At 38.0% G+C, this 22,744-nt stretch overlaps 1 protein-coding gene and 1 long non-coding RNA gene across 2 annotated transcripts; both read left to right on the top strand.

Moving 5' to 3' along the window:
- The first annotated feature begins 1,594 nt into the window (after nt 1-1,594).
- Nucleotides 1,595-3,741, top strand: LOC115688062 (pentatricopeptide repeat-containing protein At5g14080-like). Its single transcript, XM_030613795.2, has 2 exons — nt 1,595-3,353; nt 3,462-3,741. Exons 1-2 carry the CDS (start codon nt 1,595-1,597, stop codon nt 3,731-3,733), a joined length of 2,031 nt encoding a protein of 676 aa, XP_030469655.2. The 3' UTR covers nt 3,734-3,741.
- A 32-nt stretch (nt 3,742-3,773) lies between these two features.
- On the top strand, nt 3,774-5,963 carry LOC130139322 (uncharacterized). Its single transcript, XR_008817568.1, has 2 exons — nt 3,774-3,874; nt 5,647-5,963. It is a non-coding gene; the product is annotated as an uncharacterized LOC130139322 (long non-coding RNA).
- Nucleotides 5,964-22,744: the final 16,781 nt, after the last annotated feature.

A 22,744-nucleotide genomic window follows, 5' to 3' on the forward strand; every position in this document is an offset into this window, starting at 1 on the left:
AAAAAAATCCGTCGCAAAACTTTGCGATGGAAAAATAATCCGTCGCAAATTTGCGACGGAAACAAAATCCGTCGCAAATTTTTGCGACGGAAAAAAAAATCCGTCGCAAATTTGCGACGGAAACAAAATCCGTCGCAAAAATTTACGACGAACATAAGGTTCGTCGCAAATTAGCGACGAACTGAAAAGGTTCGTCGCTAAAATTTGCGACGAAATATGAAGTTGGTCACAAATTTAATTAAAAAAAGTGCGCCCTAAAGCCCCGCCCTTACCCCCAATTTCTCTCTCTCTCGCTCACTGTTCTCCCTCTCTCTCCCTCTCTCTCTCTCCCTCTTCTCCCTCCTTAAAAAATGGTGATGGCAGTAGTCATCGTTATGAAATTTCATGTCTTTATTTTTTTCCCATTATTCCAAACTTCAATTTAACATGACTCGAGATTGTTATTTAAGGGTCTTGTTAACTAGTATTTTTTTAGTCATGTTAGAAAAGTTTTATATCGGAGAATGATATGGCGTGGAAAAATTTATATATACATTATTGGTTCACAACTTATTAGCACCAAGGTGGGTTTTAATGGATTGATTGATCGGGATCGGATTCGAGCTTCTTCTTATATCGGGTTTGTTACGGGTTCCTAATAAATGATATTGGAGCCAATTATTGATTGGTCGACTCCCAATATATTCCGATGTTTGGTGTCCCGATGAAGGTGTGTGCTTCATTTACTTTGTTTATTAGCTTATATACCGCTATATACTTTTGCTTTCAGCACCATGCTTGTAACCGCAACCCGAAAAATTGTCTGATGAAATTAATTCCGATTTATTCAATCATTTCTCCAGAAAATTAGCAGAAATTAGAAATGAATTCTCACGTATTTATTGGTCTTTCACTTTCCACATCGGATTTAAATTGGAAATATGGATTATCATCACAAAAAAAGACAAACTAATTTTGTCCTTAATTACCGAAGCATGTGCTGTACCGAATTGCTGCCCTTTGTACAACCGGGGAAGGGCAAATCAGCTTTGACGGGACGGGTCTGGCGCGCGTGGGGCTGTCTTGGCGCGTGAGGATCCGACGGGCTCGTGACACGTGTCGAAACGGAGTGGAGAGTAGCCACGGAATCCATACTCGCGAGATCGGGTATAGCATTTTTTAGTGACAAGCCTCGACGATTGTAAGAGCGGGAAATCGGGGAATTATTCTGGCAGCATATGCTGGTCAGGAATAGTTAATTCCGGTAATGCCACGCGCCCACGCTTGCATGACCTCAACATTTCTTTTTTGCGCTTTTTTTTTTTCAGTATTTTCGGCTTTCACTTTTTCCGTCCCTTTTGGAATATATGAAAAAAAACTCAAGTCAAAAAGTTACAAGAAAAGGATTGTGCACTTTTCTTTTGAACCTTTCTTCATTTTTCATGGTAAAAACGTTTTCAGTATAATATTTTGGGAAAACGGTACAAATAGTCCCTAAATTTTGACCAAACATGTAACGTGATCTCTAAACTTTTAATTTGTTCAATGTCGTTACTGACTGGGACCGAGAAATCGCCGCTCCGGAGGAGGAGGCACGAGGAGGCCTCAGCCGAAGATGACGACGGGGACGACGACGACGACGCCCCCCCCCCCCCGCCGAAAGGGAAGGAGAGCGAGGAGAATCCGAAAGGAGGGAGCTCCGTGGAGAAACAGGGCGTGCCCAAGAGGAGGAGGAAATCGAGCGCGGCGAAGAATAAGCAGAGCTCTCATTTCAGCCTCCAGCCGCACCGTCTCGGCGCGCACATGGACGGCCTCGCTCGAGCAAGCTCTCCACCGTCTCGGCTGCCGCGACCTGCTCACCCCTCAGCTCGTCGCCCGCGTGATCGACCCTTTCCTGATCCCCCACCCCTCGCTCGCCCTCGGCTTCTTCGACTGGGCCTCCCAGCAGCCCGGCTTCGCTCACGACCCCCTCACGTATCGCTCCGTCCTCAAGTCCCTCTCCGCTTCCCGACAGTCCAACGCCGTCGAGGCCCTGTTGAAGCGGGTCAGGGCCCGCGGGATCAGCCTCGACGCCTCGGCATACGGGCACGTCATCGCCTGTTTCGTCAGGAACAAGAGGACCCACGACGGGTTTTTGGTTTTCAGCGAGATTGGTTCGTTAGTTGGGGACGTTGGGCCCGACGTGTGTAACTTGCTTCTGGCTGCCCTCGCGTCTGATGGGTATATCGATAATGCAAGGAAGATGTTCGATGAAATGATGCAGTGGGGTGTTCGTTTGAGCACTCTGGGATTGGGCGTGTTCTTGTGGAAGTTTTGTGGTAATGGGGAAATTTCCGAGGTTCTGAGCGCGTTAGATGAAGTTAGGAGGCGTAATGCAGGGATTAACGGGTCAGTTATTGCCGTTTTGGTAGTTCATGGTCTTTGTCAAGCTTCAAGGGTATCAGAGGCTCTCTGGGTGCTGGACGAGCTGAGAAGTAGAAGCTGCAAACCTGATTTTATGGCGTATAGAATTGTTGCGGAAGCTTTTCGAGAAATGGGTGATGTGGTGCAGAAAGAGAGAGTTTTGAAGTTGAAGCGGAAGTTAGGAGTAGCTCCGAGGGCGAATGACTATAAAGAGTTTTTATTTACTCTGATTTCTGAAAGACTAATTAAGGAAGCCTCAGAGTTGGGTGAAGTCATCGTTAGTGGGGACTTTCCCCTGGAGGATGATATCCTCAATGCATTGATCGGAACAATCTCAGCTGATGATCCCCAATCAGCTATCGCCTTCTTTAGGTTCATGATTAAGAAGGGAAAGTTCCCGACCCTTTTGACATTGAGCAATTTGTGTAGGAACTTATGCAAGCACAACCAAACTGATGTACTGATGCAGGTGTATCAAGTCTTGGATTCTGGTGGTTATTTTGCTGATGCGGAGAGTTACACTGTGATGGTCTCATTTTTATGCAGGGCTGGAAAAGTAAGAGAAGCTTATGGAATCCTTCAGGTGATGAAGAAGAAAGGGTTGGGCCCAGATGTGGTTGGCTATAATTCTGTTCTGGAAGCATGTTGTCGGGAAGATCTTATACGTCCAGCAAAAAGGCTGTGGGATGAGATGTTTTCAAGTGGGTATTCTGGAGATTTTAGAACATATACTATCTTGATCAAGAAGTTCTCTGAAATAGGGCAAGTTGAAGAGGCGAGGAGGCTGTTTTACCACATGTTGGAGAAAGGGTTGGAACCAGATTCCTCAATCTACAAATCTCTCATAGAAGGGCTTTGTCAAGAAGCAAACTTTGAAGTTGCCTTTAATATTTTCGATAAGTGTATTGAACAGGATCCAACTCTTGCCAGTAGTGTCCTCAGTGCATTCATCCTGTGTCTCTGCAGAAAAGGTAAAGTTTTGACGAGCTCGGTAAATACTGAATTTGAGTATTCTTGATCTTATATAATTGCACCAACAGATAATGTCTTGGTTCTATGTCTTGACATGCTTGATGCAGGTGATTTTGTTACCGCTTCAAAGTTGCTCCAACGTTTCAATTGTGATGTGGGCAATTTAGACTCCCATGTCACTTTCCTGAAATACTTAAATGATGCGGACGAGGCGAGACTTGCCCTTGAACACATGAAATGGATTAGGGAAAACTCTTCTCTGATGATGAATCGTATTTCATCAGAACTTGTATTCCTAGTTTCTTCTGCGTCTAAATCGGAACCAATCTTGAACTGGCTTGACAGAATGCAAGCGAAGGAATTGCCTGCCGGTCAATAATACCTCTCTGTAGCGATATTAGCGATGTACCAATCTTGAACTGGCACGCTTGGACTCTCTTTTTTAATCTTTTTTTCCAAGGGATTAATGGCTTGCTGGTATTTCAGGGTCGTGGTATACAGCTTAAGGACATTCCCCATGGTATGTTTCCAGCTTTAATTGTTTCCTCATGGTTTATAGTGGGTCTGCCGCCTCTTTGCCCAGTACTTCTCTTGCGGGGAGTTACTTGCTATCTTAGTTTATATGCTCTTTTGAGTTGAACGGCACATGACCTTCGACTATCTCTGGGTTATTGTCTTGAATTTGTTTATGTTGCCCTGAATATTTGAATGTCTCAAGCTGTGTGGAGGCTGATTTATCCTGCAAAGATGGTTTTGCCACATTTTGCATTTTGTGTGGTGTCTCTGTTCCTTAAAAATCTTCATGCTAGATTGTAGTCTATATGCCTGGAGAATCTGCATCTTAGGCAACATCAAGCTTTATAGTCTAATTACTATTTGCCAAAAATTTGTGTTTGAATATTTGCTTATTGTCATATCCACAGTCACTTTGGCTGAAATCCAACCATCTTGTGGGTTGTAATGGCGAGAATAATCTACTGCCTGGCATTAGCTTCTGTTTATAAACTTTTTCTTGTTTGATTTTTGTTGAAAGTGCACAGCTAATGGTCCATCAATACAAGTAATTTGGGGAAGTATCGCCTTCGTGATCATGAACTCTCCATCACAATTTTTTGAGCATTTCTAGGGTTTGAATTAGCAAAGCAGAAATTGAGATTATTATCATCAGAGAAACAAATGTTAGAGTCAGCATTTGGCTAGGATGCATCGTTCTGTTCTCCATAACACCAAGCCACCAAATGCGTTACAAGGCCTTCGGGTTATGATAAGCTGATAAGGTTTTATGCAGACGCTAGTTACGAGAAAATTCTAATTACTAGTAGAACCAAAGCATGATTGTTGTTTTTTTCATAATGATTTGCATGTTGAACTTCATAGTTACCTGCTGGTATGATTTTCCCTATCTAGAATCACGAGCCTGTTGAAGTTCATGTTTCTCTGTTTATCACACACGGTAATGCTCATGTAATATGAATGTGAATGCTTACCTAATTATGCGCTGAACAATGATTGAATAGTCTCCAATTAAGATGTGGTATGGTAGAATAGTATTCTCTGAGCTTATGGATGTCATGGCCGTTATGGGCTTGATATATTATATGATACATCTTCCATCTGCCAGATTGTATGCTTCAAGTAACTTGGAAACTGAATGGTGATGATCCTTGTGTTAGATATTATATGTTAGTTAGTGACTGACAAACAACGGTTTTTTTTTTTCAAGGCTTAATTTCTGGGTCAATCCATATGAGGTTTCACGGGTATTACTTTTAAAGAGAAATATATTTCCATATTTTCTGTCCTAGCTGTTTATCGTAGGTCACCGTTCACCAGTACAATATATCTGTGCTAAAGATGTGCCTCTTTGGATAGGTAGAACTTTTATTTTCTACTTGTGTGTGTATCTTGGATTGAATTTTTGTGGATGGTTCTTGAGTTGGACACTGGCTATTTTATCATCTAATACTATCATGCAATAGGTCAGATAGGCACCAGTATAAAATTCTAATTGTAACCTGTGATCAGGGTTTATTTTTTATTTTAACTGCCCTTTTTTGTCAATGTTGGTCATCCTTGGTCTGGGTTCTTCTCTATATTCGTATATGTTGAGGGAAGGTTTGTCTGAGACTCCCTTTTTTACCTCCCTTATGTAATATGTTGTCATTGTTCAGAAGAAAGATTCAAGTTTTCTGTGGCCTTTGTTTTTGAGTGTTATTAGTGACAACTTGTTATTTTCATTTTGGTTGACTGTATCTATTTCTGAGCAGTAAACTTTTTTTAGCACGAATCCAGGTGCTCCACGGTAATCATATATCAGGACAAGTTCGTTTAACAAATACTCCCTCTGTGGAGATTAATGGCGATCACTTGCTTCAAGAGGTTATTAGAAGCAGAAGACGGACGAGAGGAACTGTCTTGGTATGTCAAATCTGGGGACTTCACCTGCAACCATTGACATGAAGCTACTTAAGTTGACATGGAGAAAGTTAGAAGGTTTGGCTGCTAGACTTGGTGGAGCCAAGAACATATTCTGTGAACTTTTTTCTGATAACAAGGCTGATAACGCCTTTTGGTTGGATAGTTCCTCAATTGAGAAAGTCTGTCTTGAAGAGGAAGAATGCAACTTTCAGTTTGGTTCTTTATTTTTATCATTCTCGTGGAAAATGTAGATGAATGTATTTCATTTTCATATTATTATAATATTTTGATGTTATTAAGTGCTTAATCAATGTTAAATATAAATTCCAAAAATTAATTTTGCTTTTAATTAGGTTTAAAATCAAAAAATAAAATAAATGATTTTATCGTACGATCACAAATTACAAAAGTTCAATGCAAAAATAAAATTTCGTCGCTAAACGATATTCGTAGGGGAGTTCGTCGCCAAAGAATTAATAAAAAATTGTCGCTAAATTCGATCATGAATAATGTTAATGGCAAAAGTAAAATTTTTTTATGGCAAATTAGCGACGAATTTTGCCACAAATAAGTTCGTCGTAAATTACTGACCAAATTTTTTTTTTTTTGCAAATTAGCGATAAATTTTGTGACGAATAATTAGCGACGAATTTTGCGACGGATAATTAGCGACGAAATGTGCGACTAAATTTGTGACGAAATTTGCGTCGATATTTGCGACGAATTTCGCGACTACATTTGGGACGAATAAAGTTCGTGGCTAATTTGCGACGAAATTTGCGACGAATTATTTGCGATGAATTTTGCGACGAATTTCGCGACGAATTTCGCGACGAAATTCGCGACGAAATTCGCGACGAATTTCGCGACGAAATTGGCGACGAAATTGGCGACGAATTGGCGACGAAATTTGCGACGAATTTTGCAACGGATAGTGTTCGTGGCTAATTTGCGACGAATTTTGCGACGAATTTTTGTCCGTCGCAAATTTGCGACCAATTTTGCGACGGATAGTGTTCGTGGCTAATTTGCGACGAATTATTTGCGACGAATTTTGCGACGAATTTTTCTCCGTCGCAAATTTGTGACGAAAATTGAAATTTTCCGTCGCAAAATTTTGCGACGACCTATTAGCGACGGAATTTTTTCCGTCGCTAAATTCGTTGCAAATTCGATTTGCGACGGATTTTTCCAAATTTTTCGTCGCAAAAATCGTGTTTTTTTGTAGTGGGTAATCAGTTTCATGATAGGTCGTTTCTTACCCTCGAACCAAGGACTAGGGCAGAGGGGGTTCCTAGTTTGTGGAACTAAGAATCGACCCACCTGATCTTGTTGAGGAAATCTCCTAATAGATTTTGATGTTGACAAGACTATCCATGTTAATCTTGTAAATCTGACATGTACTCTAAAGTATTTTGATCCAGATAGATATATTCTGGAAGTGGCAATTCTAAATCTGACATGTACTTTGAGATAACTAAACTTTCTGGAAAACCTCAGACTTTACGAGGTTCAGAAGGAAGACTTCAGACTTTATAAGATTCAGAACGAGAAGTTCAGACTCTACCATAAAAGTCACTCGGACTCTATTTTAAGTTGACAAAAAACTTCAGACCTTACTTATGAAAGGTTCAGATCTTACTAAAGATCCACACTGACTTAAGTTCTGAATGTAAAACAAGAACTAAAAGTTATTCAGACTCAGAAATTATTTAGAATAAAACATAACGGCTAGTGATCTGGCGTGGATTTTACAGAATGAAAGTTTTGATTGACTCAATCTAAGGCTAAAATTGATTGACAATCAAACATTATGGCAAATATATATCACAACGGATAAAGCTCTACTTATGGAAATCAAGATTATGGTTGTATGGGCGACCAGATTCAGCGGGATTTAGATTTTGTCAACCAACGGCTACTCAATCAATTTTATACAAATCTATCCAAGATGAAGATTGGAAGATGATCCTCTGAAAACTGTCCAACGGCTAGTTTGGAAGTAGAGGAGTATAAAAGGAGATTAACGAGAAGCAGAAGGTACCGAACAAAATCAAGAATCAACAAGTCCAAAGTCTGAGCATACTCCGATTCTACTACTTGTCTTTCCTGAGCAAAACACTGAGATCTTGACGGATATTTTGTAAGAGCGATTGTGTGAGATAAAGATTTCTATCATTCACTGAGTGATATCACTTAGAACTTGTAATCCTTTTTTATCACATAGTGAAATTTAGCCGGTAAGCTGTCAGCGTGGAGAGTGGACGTAGGCTTGATCTAATCCGAACCACTATAATTTTTTGTGTGCAGTTTCTCTATCCCTAAACTCTTATTATATCTTTTATACTGCACACTAGCACATTATCTATAAAGTCTGCTCAGAATCTGAATGTCTTTCAAACTTTAATCTTGATAATTTGTTTCTACTTTAAAAATTGATCAAAAGTTTTAGATCACATATTCATCCCCTCTTGATGATCCTTGCTAGTTACGTCAATTGGTATTAGAGTAGGTTGCTTGTTTATTAAAGTGTTTTTACTTCTAAGCTAACGATCTGAATGGCTAGCATGAGTGCTCCAAGTCTTATTGAAGGACAAAGCAATTCTAGACCACCATTTTTCGATAGCAAGAAATACAGTGTCTGGAAAAACAAGATGAAAGCATTCATCAAATCAGTTGATCACATACAGTGGGATGTTGTCATCAGAGGAGTTAATCCAAAGTCTTTTGCACCTGCATCTGATTCAAAAGAAAAGTTAGATGGAAGCAAATCAGAAGAAGTTCCATTATCTCAAACTGAGATATCAAAAAAAGAAACTTTAGATTCAAAAGCAATTTATTCTTTTTATTATGCTTTATCACCTATTGAGTATAAGAAAATTGGTTCTTGTGAATCAGCAAAGGACATCTGAGACACCCTCTACACTACACTACATATGAAGGAACAGATCAAGTCAAGGAAACTTAGATCAATCTGTTGCTTGGACAATATGAATCTTTCATAATGAAGACAGGAGAATCAATTGCAGATATGTATGACAGATTTACTGATATAGTAAATGATCTTGTATATCAAGGACAACCTGTGACATCCTCAAATTCGACCCTATTCAGGATGTAATGAAATAATGATTTTAATCGATGCACTGTTAGTAATTCTCGCTCTGAATTGATCACTCATGAGAGACTGACTGATAGGGAAAGGCTGTTAAGGAATTAAGTACGCACGACCTGAGAACTCGATCAGGGATTGACAATTCGACCAAAAGGATTGACGAGGGACAATTTTGAGCCATTATAGACCGATCAAGGGATGGTTATAGAACGATTCGCCAATAGCATACAATCGGATCGTGGGTGATTCCGCTTGACCGTTGTATGTATTGCGAACGATCCTAAACCCATTGACTGATGATCGCGTACTTCGGAACTAGTGATTGACCCCTCGCAATTACATGACAATCGAGACCATCCATGGTTCGAGAAAACTTAAACGTGGTTTGATATCGAATCAACCACGGGTCGTATACGCGTAACTCCTAAAAGCCGCCCGTTAGTTTGAGATATACTAAAGTCGCAATTGATTGATTTTTACCACAAAATTGAATCCGAATTTGGGTGTCGAATCTTCAAGGATTTCAAGACTAAAATGTTAGACATCGCCTCATTGATTTATTTGTTTAACGGTTTACTCGAAATTTTCAGAAAAGGAATTAGCGGGCCGAGAATTCGAGCCCACGAGAAAGTGGGCCGGACGAAGGCAATTGGGCCTCAAGCCCAATGTGATTCGGCCATTTGGGCCCAAGGCTAGCCCAAGTGGGCCAATGAGGCCCATTAAGCCCAAATTTGATTATACGAGCCCGTACGAAATTCTAGCTCGTATACGCATATAAATATTTTTATACATTGTGAAATTACCAAATTACCCTTCTTGCTTTTAAGACAAAGAAACAAAAGCATTTAAGAGAGAGGACTTTTGTGCATTTTTGGATCATGAAAGAAGACTTTGAGACATGCTTTAATGTGAGAAAATATCTCTCATTTCTCTCTCTCTTCCCCCCCCCCCCCCCAACTGGCCACTCTCTCTCTCTCTTTCCTTCCCCCCTCAGTCGCGTCCAACTCTCCCTCCTTTTTCTTTGGTTCGGCTGAAGCAGCAAGAACAGCCCCTTGGCTGCTATTTTTGCTGCCGTGGAGCCAACTGTCGAGCACTGTGACAAGCCGTGACCGCCCCGGAGCCGAACGCCGCTCATCCAAGCCATTTCCGCCGTTAACCGAGCCTCGCCGAGGCAAAACAGCCGCCCCAAAGTTGCTGTCCAGCCGAGACCCAGCCACCGTCGTTGTTCCGTGTTGTTTTCGGACCGTGCAACACGTAGCCCTCGCCGCCGCCGTCGCGCTCATGTCGTCGGATTCGCTAACGAGTGAGTTATCGCCCTAATCCCTTGCCTAGTATGTTAAACTTGATTAGAACGGATTAGTTTAAGTCAATTATGTTTAGTGTTAATTAATTAGGAATTAGTTGTTAAGCTATTGGAATATTATATTAATTTTCGGGAATTAAATAATAATATTTTATTAATTTTCGGAATTAAAAATATTATTATTTTATTAATATTTTTGTGTAAATTCCGAAATTAAATTGTGTTTATTTTAGGATTAAATTGTGATGCCTAAGCTATGATTTTCCTTATATATTGATTTGTATGCCAAATTGAATTGTTTGGTTATGGTGAAATATAGAATTACGGGTATTTAATTAATAAATCCTGAGGTGTTGGGTTTATTTGCTGAGTTTTATGAGATAAATATGTTGTGGATGATTGAATATGGAAGTATGGCAAGTTTGGCGATTCAATAAAATGTGCATGATCACGTGTGATTATTTTGGTGCATTTTTACGTGTGGAAGTTGCAATATTTCAACGTATTAGAACGGATCATGTTTGCATTATCTATTGAAAATTATAATGATGGAACCTGAGTGTTGCTATGTGTGCATGATCACCTAAAGGTTCCTTTCATGCCCGGTTATACCGGAAAACCGTATACCGAATGACCGCCAACCTAGGATTTGGCCGTGGCCCTAACGGGTGTCCCCAATTTGGTAATTAGAAGCCGTCGCTGGTAGCAGGGGAGACGTAGTCATTCGTGAATCGGATTTGGAATGAGCCCATTTATGGGATATACCGTCATTGTGGTAGGGTGAGACGATGCCGCGCCCGATGGGGCGGGGCGATGCCCGGTTATGCTGAAAGACCGTCAACTTGAGGCGAATATCGCGGGTTGTGCCGTAGCCCCTGGTGTGGCTGTAGTAATTGGAATACGCGTGAAAGATTGTGGTGGCATTGCGCTTGATTATGGGATGAAATTGCTAGGCACGGTATGGGATGGGCCGAAGCGGTTTCACTTTATAATCGGGACACGTGTGAATGCATTGTGCTTGAGAAGGTTGATGCGTATTCTGATTGCATTATATGCTTATTGCATTATCATGGCATACGGTGAATTATAACGTATAGGGCTTGTGCATGTGCCAAGGCAAGGTAAGGCTGCTTGTGATTGTGTTGTGAAGTACCTGTATGTTCAATATTGAGTTGTTTGCCATCGATATATCGTTGCATGTGTTAGGAACATCCGAGATGAGTTGACCTCCTAGTCAAGGCTTAGGTCGTGAACTTGCTGAGATTTATCTCATCCGTTGTTGTTAACCACTTTTCAAGTCATCCGATATGAGTACACGTACCGTTCCTTGGGAACCGGTTTTTTGAGGGAGAACACCTTTTGAGGTTATCCTCGTAGATAGAGGAGCTATGTTAACCCCTACCTGTTCTGGTTGTAATCAGGAAGGTCCGCGTGGCGGACTTGTAATATATTAACCCGATGTATTGCTGATGATGTTGTTTAAATTGAGGTGTGTTTTCCTGACTATCCCTGTTGTTGTGATTGGGAGTTTTTAGTTCGCTTCCGCATGCGTTTAATCGTTAGTAATTTGATTGGGTTAGCGATGCATCCTGGGACGTCGCATTTATAACGACTTTGGTGGGATGTTAGCGCGCTCGAGGTTCGGGGCGTGACACAACCAGTCTCAAATGCAATGAAAGTGAACAAGCTTCTGAGGGGATTATCAAAGGAGTGGGACAACATAAAAACCTCACTTCGAGAGACTTAAAGGATCATGCCTCTATCAGTTAATGAACTGATTAGAACTCTTTAGTCATATGAAACTGAACAACTGAATAAGGAGAATGAATCCAGAAGTAAGAAGTTAATTGCTTTAAAATCTAATATTGATTCTGATGATGCAGGTTCAGAAGAAGAGGATGTTGATAATAAAGAACTGGCTCTCTTCGTAAAAAAGTACAAAAGAATGAAAAAGAAAGGAAGAAACTTTAAAGGGAAGAAGCCATTCGAGAAAAAGAAGATCCCTGATGAGACAGATAAATCAAATGAAGTAATCTGTTTCCATTGCAAGAAGCGTGGACACATTAAACCAAACTGTCCACTCCTGAAAAAAAAAGAAAAGCAAATTTGAAAAGGCGAAGAAAGCCTTGAAAACAGATACTTGGAGTGACACAGAATGTGAAGATAATGATGAAGATATCTCAAACTTCTGTTTGATGGCCAAATTTGACTCAGATTCAGACTCAGACTCAAATTCAGACTCGGATTATGATACTGAAGTTGCAATCGAGGTAAAGGATCCTGCAATTCCAATTGAAGTGTCAAATTATATTGATGAATTATGCTATGAATTTAAGGCTGCTCTTAAGAAAATCTTCGAACTGAAAAAGGAAAATTTAGTGCTAGGCAACAGGATATTTCTCAAAAGGACAAAATTGATTTTCTGCAAAAAGAATTTTATCAAATCAAGAAAAATCGAGATTTACTTGCCGAGGAAAATTATGTTTTAAAAAGGAAGTTTTCTTATATCACTTCCAAATTTTCAAATGGTTCAAAAACGCTGGAACATATTCTTTCTATACAAATCCCTTATTATAACAAATCAGGTCTTGGTTTTGTTAAGGAAAGTGATCATCTAATTGATTTTCCAAAAGTCAAGGAGAGATTAAGGCAAAGACCTCTTAGACAAGCTTACAAAAATCATTTTCAAAAGAATTTTGTAAAACCTGTTGGTCGAAGTGCACTCAAGTGCTCAAAATGTGGAGATCCACAGCACTTTGAGAATAATTGTCCTAAGGTCTGGAGACCAATTCAGAGAAATTTTGTAAAAACAGCCTATGCTACTAACTCTCAAGGACCCAAACAGAATTTGATACCAAAAAAGACTTGAGTATATATGATTTTTGCAGGTTACCAGCAAGAGAAAAAGAAAATGGTACTTGGATAGTGGCTGTTCAAGACATATGACAGGAGATCCAAGCATGTTTATCAAATTTCAAAGTCTAAATGGTGGAAATGTTTCCTTTGGGGGAAATAACAAAGGAAAAATTGTTAGACAAGGAACCGTTCAGATTGGAGGACTTACTATCAATGATGTTTCATTGGTAAAAGGTCTCAATTACAATAAGATCAGCATAAGTCAACTAAGTAACACAGGCTTTAAAATAAGCTTCCAAAAAAACATCTGTTCTGGCTCTAGCAAAGACTATTCTCAAACCTTCACAAGACGAAGACATGGTAATATCTATCTTCTGGATGTAAATTATGATTTTACTCAATGCTTAATTTCTATCAAGGAAGATGAAGACCTATGGCATAGAAGATTGAGGCACATCAGCATGAAACAAATTTCAAAGATCTCAAATAAAAAACTTGTTCGAGGTATGCCAAGTTTGAAATACAAGAAATCAGAATTGTGCACAGCTTGCACCTTAGGGAAATAGGTCAAAAGCTCTTTTAAGTCTATACATCATGTTTCTACTAATCGTGCTTTGCAGCTTCTACATATGGATCTGTTTGGACCAATCATAACTCAAAGCATTGGTGGTACGAAATATTGTTTAGTTATTGTTGATGATTTTACTAGATTCACTTGTGTATTCTTTCTTGCTCACAAAAATGAAACTCTTTCATATTTTTCAAAATTTGCAAAAAGAGTTCAGAATGAAAAGGGTTATACCATTTCCAGCATCAAAACTGATCATGGGGGAAAATTTGAAAATCAAAGTTTTTCAGATTTTTGTGAGGAAAATGGCTTTTAACATAATTTTTCTACTCATTATACACCAGAACAGAATAATGTTGTGGAAAGAAAAAATCGTTCTTTGCAAGAAATAGCAATAACTCTTTTGATTGAAAGCAATATTCCTTATCATTTTTGGACAAAAGCAGTTTTTACAGCCTGTTATATTATCAATAGAGTCTTTCTAAGACCTATTCTTGACAAAACCTTCTATGAGCTTTATAAAGGTAGAAAACCCAGCATTTCATATTTTCATGGGTTTGGTTGTAAATGCTTTATACTCAAAAATCCAAATGATCGCTCTGGAAAGTTTGATGAGAAAGCAGATGAAGGATTTTTCCTTGGATACTCCACAACAAGCAAGGCACACAGAGTTTTCAACAAATACTCTAAGACTGTGAAAGAAACAATGAACGTGAGATTTGATGAAAATGTTCAGACTCAAAAGGATGAATTTGAACCATCTCACAATATTTAAGAGATGTCTGAAGCTCAACAAGAATCTCCAAAGATCATTGAACCTGTTAAAGAAAGAAAGGAAGATTCATCGATCACACAACCAGAACCGTCAGAATTTGATGATACTCAGAATGAGAGATTCAACAGAAACTGGAAACATAAATCAGTCATCCAAAGAATCTTATCATTGGAGAAGTAGAAGATGGCATTAGAACTCAATCCAAATATAAGGAAAATATCAATACCTTGGCATTTATATCTGAGATAGAACCAAAAGGGGTTAATGAAGCACTTTCATATGAAAGCTAGATAGAAGCAACGAAGGAAGAATTTCAACAGTTCAGAATCAATGAAGCGTGGAAACTTGTGCCAAGACCCAAAAATCATCAAGTAATTAGAACAAGATGGGTATTTAGAAACAAGCTGGATGACAAGGGAAAAGTTCTCAGAAACAAAGCAAGACTTGTAGCACAAGTCTACTCACAAGAAGAAGGCATAGATTATGATGAAACCTATACATCGGTTGCGAGGTTGGAAGCCATAAGGCTATTCTTAGCTTATACTTGTTTTCATAACTTTAAATTATTTCAGATGGACGTGAAAAGTGCATTCCTGAATGGTTACATCAAAGAAGCAGTATATGTAGAACAAACCCCTGGTTTTGAAGAACCAAGAAAGTCTGACTATGTTTACAAGCTTAAAAAGGCACTTTATGATTCGAAACAAGCACTCCGTTCTTGGTACGAAAGGTTAAGTAATTTCCTTCTACAGAATGACTTCATGAAAGGTAAAGTTGATACAATCCTGTTTATTAAAAAAGAAGGTAAAGATTTTTTAATTGTTCAAATTTATGTGGATGATATTATATTTGGATCCTCTAATGAAGTGCTTTGCAAAGAATTTTCAAAGTGCATGCAAAACGAGTTCGAGATGAGCATGATGGGTGAATTGACATTTTTTCTTGGACTACAAGTGAAACAGACCAAGGATGGTACTTTCATTTGCCAAGAAAAGTATGCAAAAGAGATTGTGAAGAAGTTTGGACTGCAGAATAGCAAGAAAATAGACATTCCAATGTCTCATTCGTCCAAATTGGACAAGGATGAGAGTGGTAAATAGGTTAATCAGAAGATTTATAGAAGCATGATTGGATCATTGCTATATCTTACTGTTTCTCGACCCGACATATTATTTAGTGTCTATATGTGTGCTAGATTTCAATCTGACCCAAAGGAATCACATCTTACGGCAGCAAAAAGGATAATCAAATACATTGGAACTTATCCAATGTTAGGTATATAGTATTCAAAGAGATCATATTTTACTCTTATTGGTTATTCTGATACTAATCTAGCTGACTATAAAGTGGACAAGAAAAGTACTACAGAAACGTGCCAATTACTTGGAAATATATTGGTGTACAAGTACTCAAAGAAACAAAATACAATTGCACTATCTACGGCAAAAGTAGAATATGTGGCTTTGGGAAGCTGTTGCGCTCAGATTCTGTGGATGAAGCAACAATTACGAGATTTTGGAATAGAAGAATCAAGTGTTGCGATCAAATGTGACAACACAAGTGCTATTGATCTGACAAGAATCCAATTCTTCATTTACGAGCCAAGCACATTGAAATCAAACACCACTTCATCAGATATCATGTTTAGAACGGTGATGTGAATATTCAATTTATTGATTCTAAAAATCAATTAACTGATATATTCACGAAATCTTTAGATAAATCTTCATTTGAATTTATTCGTAATAAGTTATGCATCACTAATCCTTTTGCTTGAAAAATCTTTTAAAGACATGAATTTTTCATACTCAAATTATCGAAATGTGAACGCCCTATTCATACCCAAAAGGAAGGTAAGATTATTATTTTAAATTTTGGCAGGCATATTTTAATCCTGGCAAGAAATTTTGGAAATATCTAGACTCATATTTTATTTTTGGAAGAAAATCAGGTTCGCATCCTTATTTATCAACTATTATTATATGGTTGATTGAGTGTGCTTCAAATATTTTTGTCTATTTTTCATAATTCCTAAATAATCGGATCACAATTTATAACTTCCAAAAGTGGTTTTATTTCTAAAAACCGTCTCCTTTATAAAAAGCCCTAAAAGGAACCCGACTGTTCTTTCCCAAACCCCTTCAGACCTTGCTCCTCTTCGATCACAAAATCAAACCTTTCTTCATAAGAAACCCTCTAAGAATCACCATGCCTTATAAAAGAATATCATCGAGAATTCTCAACAGAGAATCCAAGTCTACTTGAAGAGCAGAATAAATGGAGATCATAGACTCATTTGAGATAGAATCGGACAAGCAAACACCTTCAAAAGCAACTCCTTAAGCATCTCAATATTAGTCTTCCCAAAAACCGTCCAGTAAAACAGATTTTCATTTCAAAGATCTTAACTTTGTATGGAATACTTATGAAAAGTTGAAGAAGAGCAATGCATTTGAGTCGCTCTTAAATCAATGCTTAAGAGACAATGGTTTTCGATCTGAAGTATAACTTGTGTAAGTATATTCTTTGTTTCATTATGAAATTGGTCATTCTAGAAAGAATCTGTCTAGCCCTGAAAAGAAGGAGAATATATCAAGGAAAGGTAAAGAAAAGGTGGGAAAATCATCCAATCCTATCTTAAAGAAACATGCTTTTACAAGCCATAAGTCTAAGAGTGGCTCATAATCTAAGGTTGAAAAGATAAAGGAGGATGATGATGCAAGACTTTTCAACAATTTTGAGATGAGGATAGGAATCGCTTCTGGAGTAAAACGAAATGGAAATCTGTTCAGAAATCAAATGCACCGTGAGAATCACAAACTTTTGCTGTCCAAAGGAATTATGAATCACAAAAGTGTTGATTTTGACTATCTGGAAACTGTTGGTATTATGATGAAACAACACTTTGAAAAGTTAGGTATGTAGGCATATTGTCTTCAGTCTGCTCATGTATATGCTGAACTGACTGCCTATTTCTACTTCAATTTATCCATTTTGTCTCTTGACTGGATTTAGTTTACAGTAGGTGATAAGAAGTATGATTTGAAAGCTGATAGATTGGCTGATATTATTGAAGTAAAACGATCCCAATTTATTCCAATTGAAGTTAGTGTAGAAGAAGCTTCCAATGCAGCCTCAGAAAATCCAAATTTCTCCAGAGGTTCCAAAAGGCAGATATCTTATTCTGGTATGATGAAGAAAACAATGATCTTACATAAGATCATCATAAATTGCTTGAGGCCCAAAAACTCATCCAAGATAGACCTGTCTAAATTTGAAGTAAAGCTGATATGGGCAATCTTGAATGAGGCTCCATTTTCTCTCCCTCACGTTATAATTCTTCAAATGTACAGAACATTGTTGAAGGACAATGGACAACTTCCTTATGGTGCACTGATCACCAGGATTTTCATTTATCTAAACATTAAAATTCCTAATGAACTATGCAAAACTTTTGTTCCTCTAACGTATGTTGGGGAGAAAATGATCACTAAGATGAATCTCAAGCAATATGATGTAAGAAAGGAAAAGGAGGTTGCTTAAAGCAAAGCCAAAGGAAAGATTGCTGAAAAGTCAAAAGCACAACCTGTTGGAAGAAAAGAAGAAAGAAGAAGAGAAGTAAAGGAGAAAGCAAAGGAGCAGACTGTCTCAAAAACTCCTTTTAAAGTGTATAGAAAGAGAAAAAAGATCCTCCTCAGAGATGAAGAGGATGAAATAGAGAACCTTGATGAAGGACAAAATGTTGAGATCACAGAGAAAGAGAAGAAGTTCCAGAGTCTGCTACAAGAATGTCAGATTCAGAACCTGTTGCAAAGGCTTCAGAACTAGAAATAAAAGGATCAGGTTTGAAGCAATAAGAATAAGGCAATATTCCAATGGAGACAGATGAAGGTCAATCTCCACTCCAGTATCCTGAACATACAATGGAAGATAATACTGCTGCAGAATATGTAGATATTCAAGGGAAGATACAAACTAAGAAAGGGGCTGAGTTTGAACAGACTACACATGAAAATGTCCAGGGACAGACCTTAGAGGACAAGACCATTTTCTCACTTCTACTGGAAATCAAAGAAAAACAATCAGTTCTTGAAGGAGACATGAAGAATCTTAAGGTAATTGTTGAGGAAAACAATAAGAATCTTCGTCTTCATGCAGAACAAAATAAGGCAGATATTGAGAAAGCAGTTGCTCAGTTCATCCAACATGGAGAAAGCTGTTGGTCAATGTTCTACCAAGATTGAGGAAGCTGTTCAAATCCCGGAGAATTTCCAACTTGTTTGAACCCCAACAAAGAAATAGCCTGCTTCAACTCCCTTCTTATTTCAAACCTTGCATTTTGAATTGGATATGTAATTTGATCTTTGGCATGGTTTGTTATTTCTGTGACTGACATGGTTGATTTATTTAGTTTAATGCTTTAATCATCTATTTTTGCTGATGACAAAAAGGAGGAGAATATATGCGGATTATAAAGATGCAAGTTGATATTACTTGATATGCAGAGATAATATGCTTTAATCATGCAGGATTATTGGACGTACTCGAAGAAAGGAAAAAGTCATAGACCTTCAAATTTGCACTTATATTTATTATTTGTACCTTATGTGCTTTATAGATAAATATGCTCACTTTATTCTCAAATCTATTTCAAATCTTTTTAATCTGCATGGAAGTTTTGTCACCATAAAAAAGGAAGAGATTATTGAGGAAACCTCCTAATAGATTTTGATATTGACAAAACTATTCATGTTAATCTTGTAAATCTAACATGTACTCTAAAGTATTTTGATCCAAGTAGAAGTATTCTGGAAGTGGCAATTTTAATACTTTGAGAGAACTAAACTTTCTGGAAGACCTCGGACTTTACGAGGTTCATAAGGAAGACTTCGGACTTCACGGGATTCATAACGAGAAGTTCAGACTCTACCATAAAAGCCACTCAGACTCTATTTTAAGTAGACAAAGAACTTAAGACCTTACTTATGAAAGGTTCAGACCTTACTGAAGACCCACATTGACTTAAGTTCTGAATGTAAAGTAAGAACCAAAAGTTATTCAAATTCAAAAATTATTCAGAACGAAACATAACAGCTAGTGATCTGGCGTGGATTTCACAGAAAGAAAGTTTTGATTGACTCAATTTAAGGCTATAATTGATTGACAATCAAACATTACGGCAAATATATATCACAATGGATAAAGTTTTACTTATGGAAACTAAGATTCTGGTTATATGAGCAACCAAATTCAGCGGGATTCAGATTTTGTCAACCAACGGTTACTCAATCAATTTTGTACAAATCTATCCAAGGTGAAGATTGGAAGATGATCCTCTAAAGACTATCCAACGGCTAGTTTGAAAGTGGAGGAGTATAAAAAGAGATTAACAATGAGCAGAAGGTACCGAATGAAATCAAGAATCAACAAATCCAAAGTCTGAGCATACTCCGATTCTACTATTTGTCTTTCCTGAGCAAAACACTGAGATCTTGAGGAACATTTTGTAAGAGTGATTATGTGAGATAGAGAGTTCTATCATTCACCGAGTGATATCACTTAGAACTTGTAATCCTTTTTTATTACATAGTGAAATCCAGCCGGTAGACTGTCAGCGTGGGAGAGTGAACGTAGGCTTGATCTAAGCCGAATCACTATAATTTCTTGTGTGCAGTTTTTCTATCCCTAAACTCTTATTATATCTTTTATACTGCATACTAGCATATTATCTATAAAGTCTGCTCAGAATCTAAATGTCTTTCAGACTTTAATCTTGATTATTTGTTTCCGCTTTAAAAATTGATCAAAAGTTTTAGATCACCTATTCACCCCCCTCTAGGTGATCCTTGTTAGCTACGTCAACCCCATCTATTTCTTTTTTTTTTTTTTTGATGAATTCCAAAAGCAAACTTGATCTACAAAAGCTAGAGCATTGTACCTACTACCCAGTAACAACCTCAGCTTGTGATACCTTGTCGCACCCACTACCCAATAACAACCAAAGTATTGCTTGTTGCAGCTAGCTGACTCGGAAACATGGCATTTTCAATTCTACGGATCCCAGTTGTGATGAAAAGTGAAAACAACATGCTTACTTGTCAAGCTACTGAAATTGACAAATTTAGAGACTTTCGGGAAAGATAAACAAAGTCATGACTGAGAGAGGCGAGAGGGAGGCGTTGATGGTCGAGCAAGAGGGTGACATCAAGGCGAGGTTGCGAGACGGCATGAGTCATGATTGAGAGAGGTGAGAGGGAGGCGTCAATGGTCGAGCAAAGAGGGAGGCGTCAAGGTGAGGCCGCGAGATGGTGTGAGTCGTGACTAAGAGAGGCGTTGCGTGACTGAGTTTGTGAATGAGAGGGAAAATCTTTCTATCAGAGTTTGTGAAGTTGTAAACGAGAGGAATGAGTTTGTGAACAAGAAAGGGAAAATCTATATGATTAGGGTTTGTAAGAATTAAAAAAAAAATCGATCCGATTTGAGTGATCTAGGTGGGTTGGTCTACAACAGAATTCAAGAACCGGACCAATTTTCACCAGTTCCCATTTTATGGAACCGAATCGGCTCCCGTGGGAATTAGACCGAACCAGTCAGTTTGAGTGGTTCTTTTTGCTCACCCCTAATTTTTATGTGATCCACTAGCTCTGTATGAATTTAAATACAAGCGAATTATGATATGTCGTCACGCGTGGAAAAAAAATTGAAAGTCATTTTTATTGAGTAACTCTATTTATTTTAGTAATTGCAAGAGTTATTGTGGTAGTTGAAGAATAATAAGCGAGTTAGAAATCCATTAAAAATGATCATAAATATATTTTACTAATCATTTTATGAATAAGACAAATTTCTATTACAACAAGAAAAAAAATACATCTTTGTCACATGAGATAGACGTTAATCATAAACATGAATAGATCATTATTTTATTATAAAATTCTCTATCGTACATTCACTAAGTAAACACCTGCTAATCAATATGATATATTCACTAAATAATGTCTACTAATTAACTTTAGGGGAAATGACACAAATAGTCCCTAAACTTTAGCCCAATATGCAATGTGATCTCTAAACTTTTAATTTGTTTAATGTGGTTCCTGAACCGTGGCCAAATGAGTAATGTGATCCATGAACATTCAATTTGTTTAATGTGATCCCTAAACTTTTGGTACATGTTCAATTTTGTCCTTGAACTTTATGAAAATATTCAATGTTAGAAGTTCAGGGATCATATTGCACATTAAGATAAGGTTCAGGGATCACATTGAACAAATTAAAAGTTCATGGACCATATTGCACATCGGGCCAAAATTTAGACATCATTTGTGCCATACTTCGTCCCTAATCAATATGTGCAAAGTCTATATATATAAAGCTTGTTATTTTTTCTCAATAAGCACTCCAGCTGAGCTCATAAATAATTCAACTTCTAAAGCATTACTACACGTATAACGAGAAAAGTTTCTGTCTCGAGAACTAAATACTCCTCTGATTTTATGTATTGCAAGTACTTTATCTTAGTAATTTATTATTAAGAAATGTCCAAACTCCTAGAGATACTTGTTAGTATCCTTTAGAAAAGTGTAAAGAGAAGAGGACCACGGATAAGGCTTTTGAGCAGAGAATAATAGGATCATCGTTGCACCGATCGAGAAGGTGTGCACACCGTGTCCCATGGCGAGATTGCTTCATTCTCACTTCAGTGTTTCGTCCAAGGGAGCCTGAAAAAAGATGAAGCAGACTCGGCACAAATTGAACAAAAGCAGCTCATTTTGGTGGTCCTCAAAAGCAGTCAAATTGCTTTAGCTCTCCAAGAAAAAACTCCCCTACATCATGTTCTTCGTTTCCAGGGTGGGCTGGATCGGTTCGATTAGATTTGATTCAGATCTTCTTGACAACCCCTAGATTTCCTAGGATTATAGCCTATTAGTCGTAAACATTTTACACCCGCGTGTATTATCTAACACAGGTACAACTCCCTTCGTCCAATCGAATTTCGAACAATGAAAGTGGGGGACGTTACTATATAAAAACCGAATATGTGGCTGTTTATACCATTTGATTAACAGAATAGGACGACGGAGTTTTGATCTTTATGAATTTTATTCCCGCTTGTCCGAAATTTACAGCCTAACAATCAAGTAGGATCGATGTCGATGTATTGTAAGATCGATTGTATTAGTTTAGTTCGTCGCGATAAAAGGAAAAAAGAAGACGATTTCAACTTGTAGTGTTTCGGCACTAGCCACAGGTACATCGATATATATAAGTCTATTGTTCATCTTTCGACGCACTTTAACTGTATGCATGGTCGGATCTTAACACCGCACGGGAAAACTATATCTTTCGATGCCG

Source organism: Syzygium oleosum, unplaced genomic scaffold (assembly GCF_021117445.2).
Source record: "Syzygium oleosum isolate NSW1041296 unplaced genomic scaffold, Sole_v2.1 Sole_v2.11, whole genome shotgun sequence".
In the NCBI taxonomy this organism is placed as follows: Eukaryota; Viridiplantae; Streptophyta; class Magnoliopsida; order Myrtales; family Myrtaceae; genus Syzygium; species Syzygium oleosum.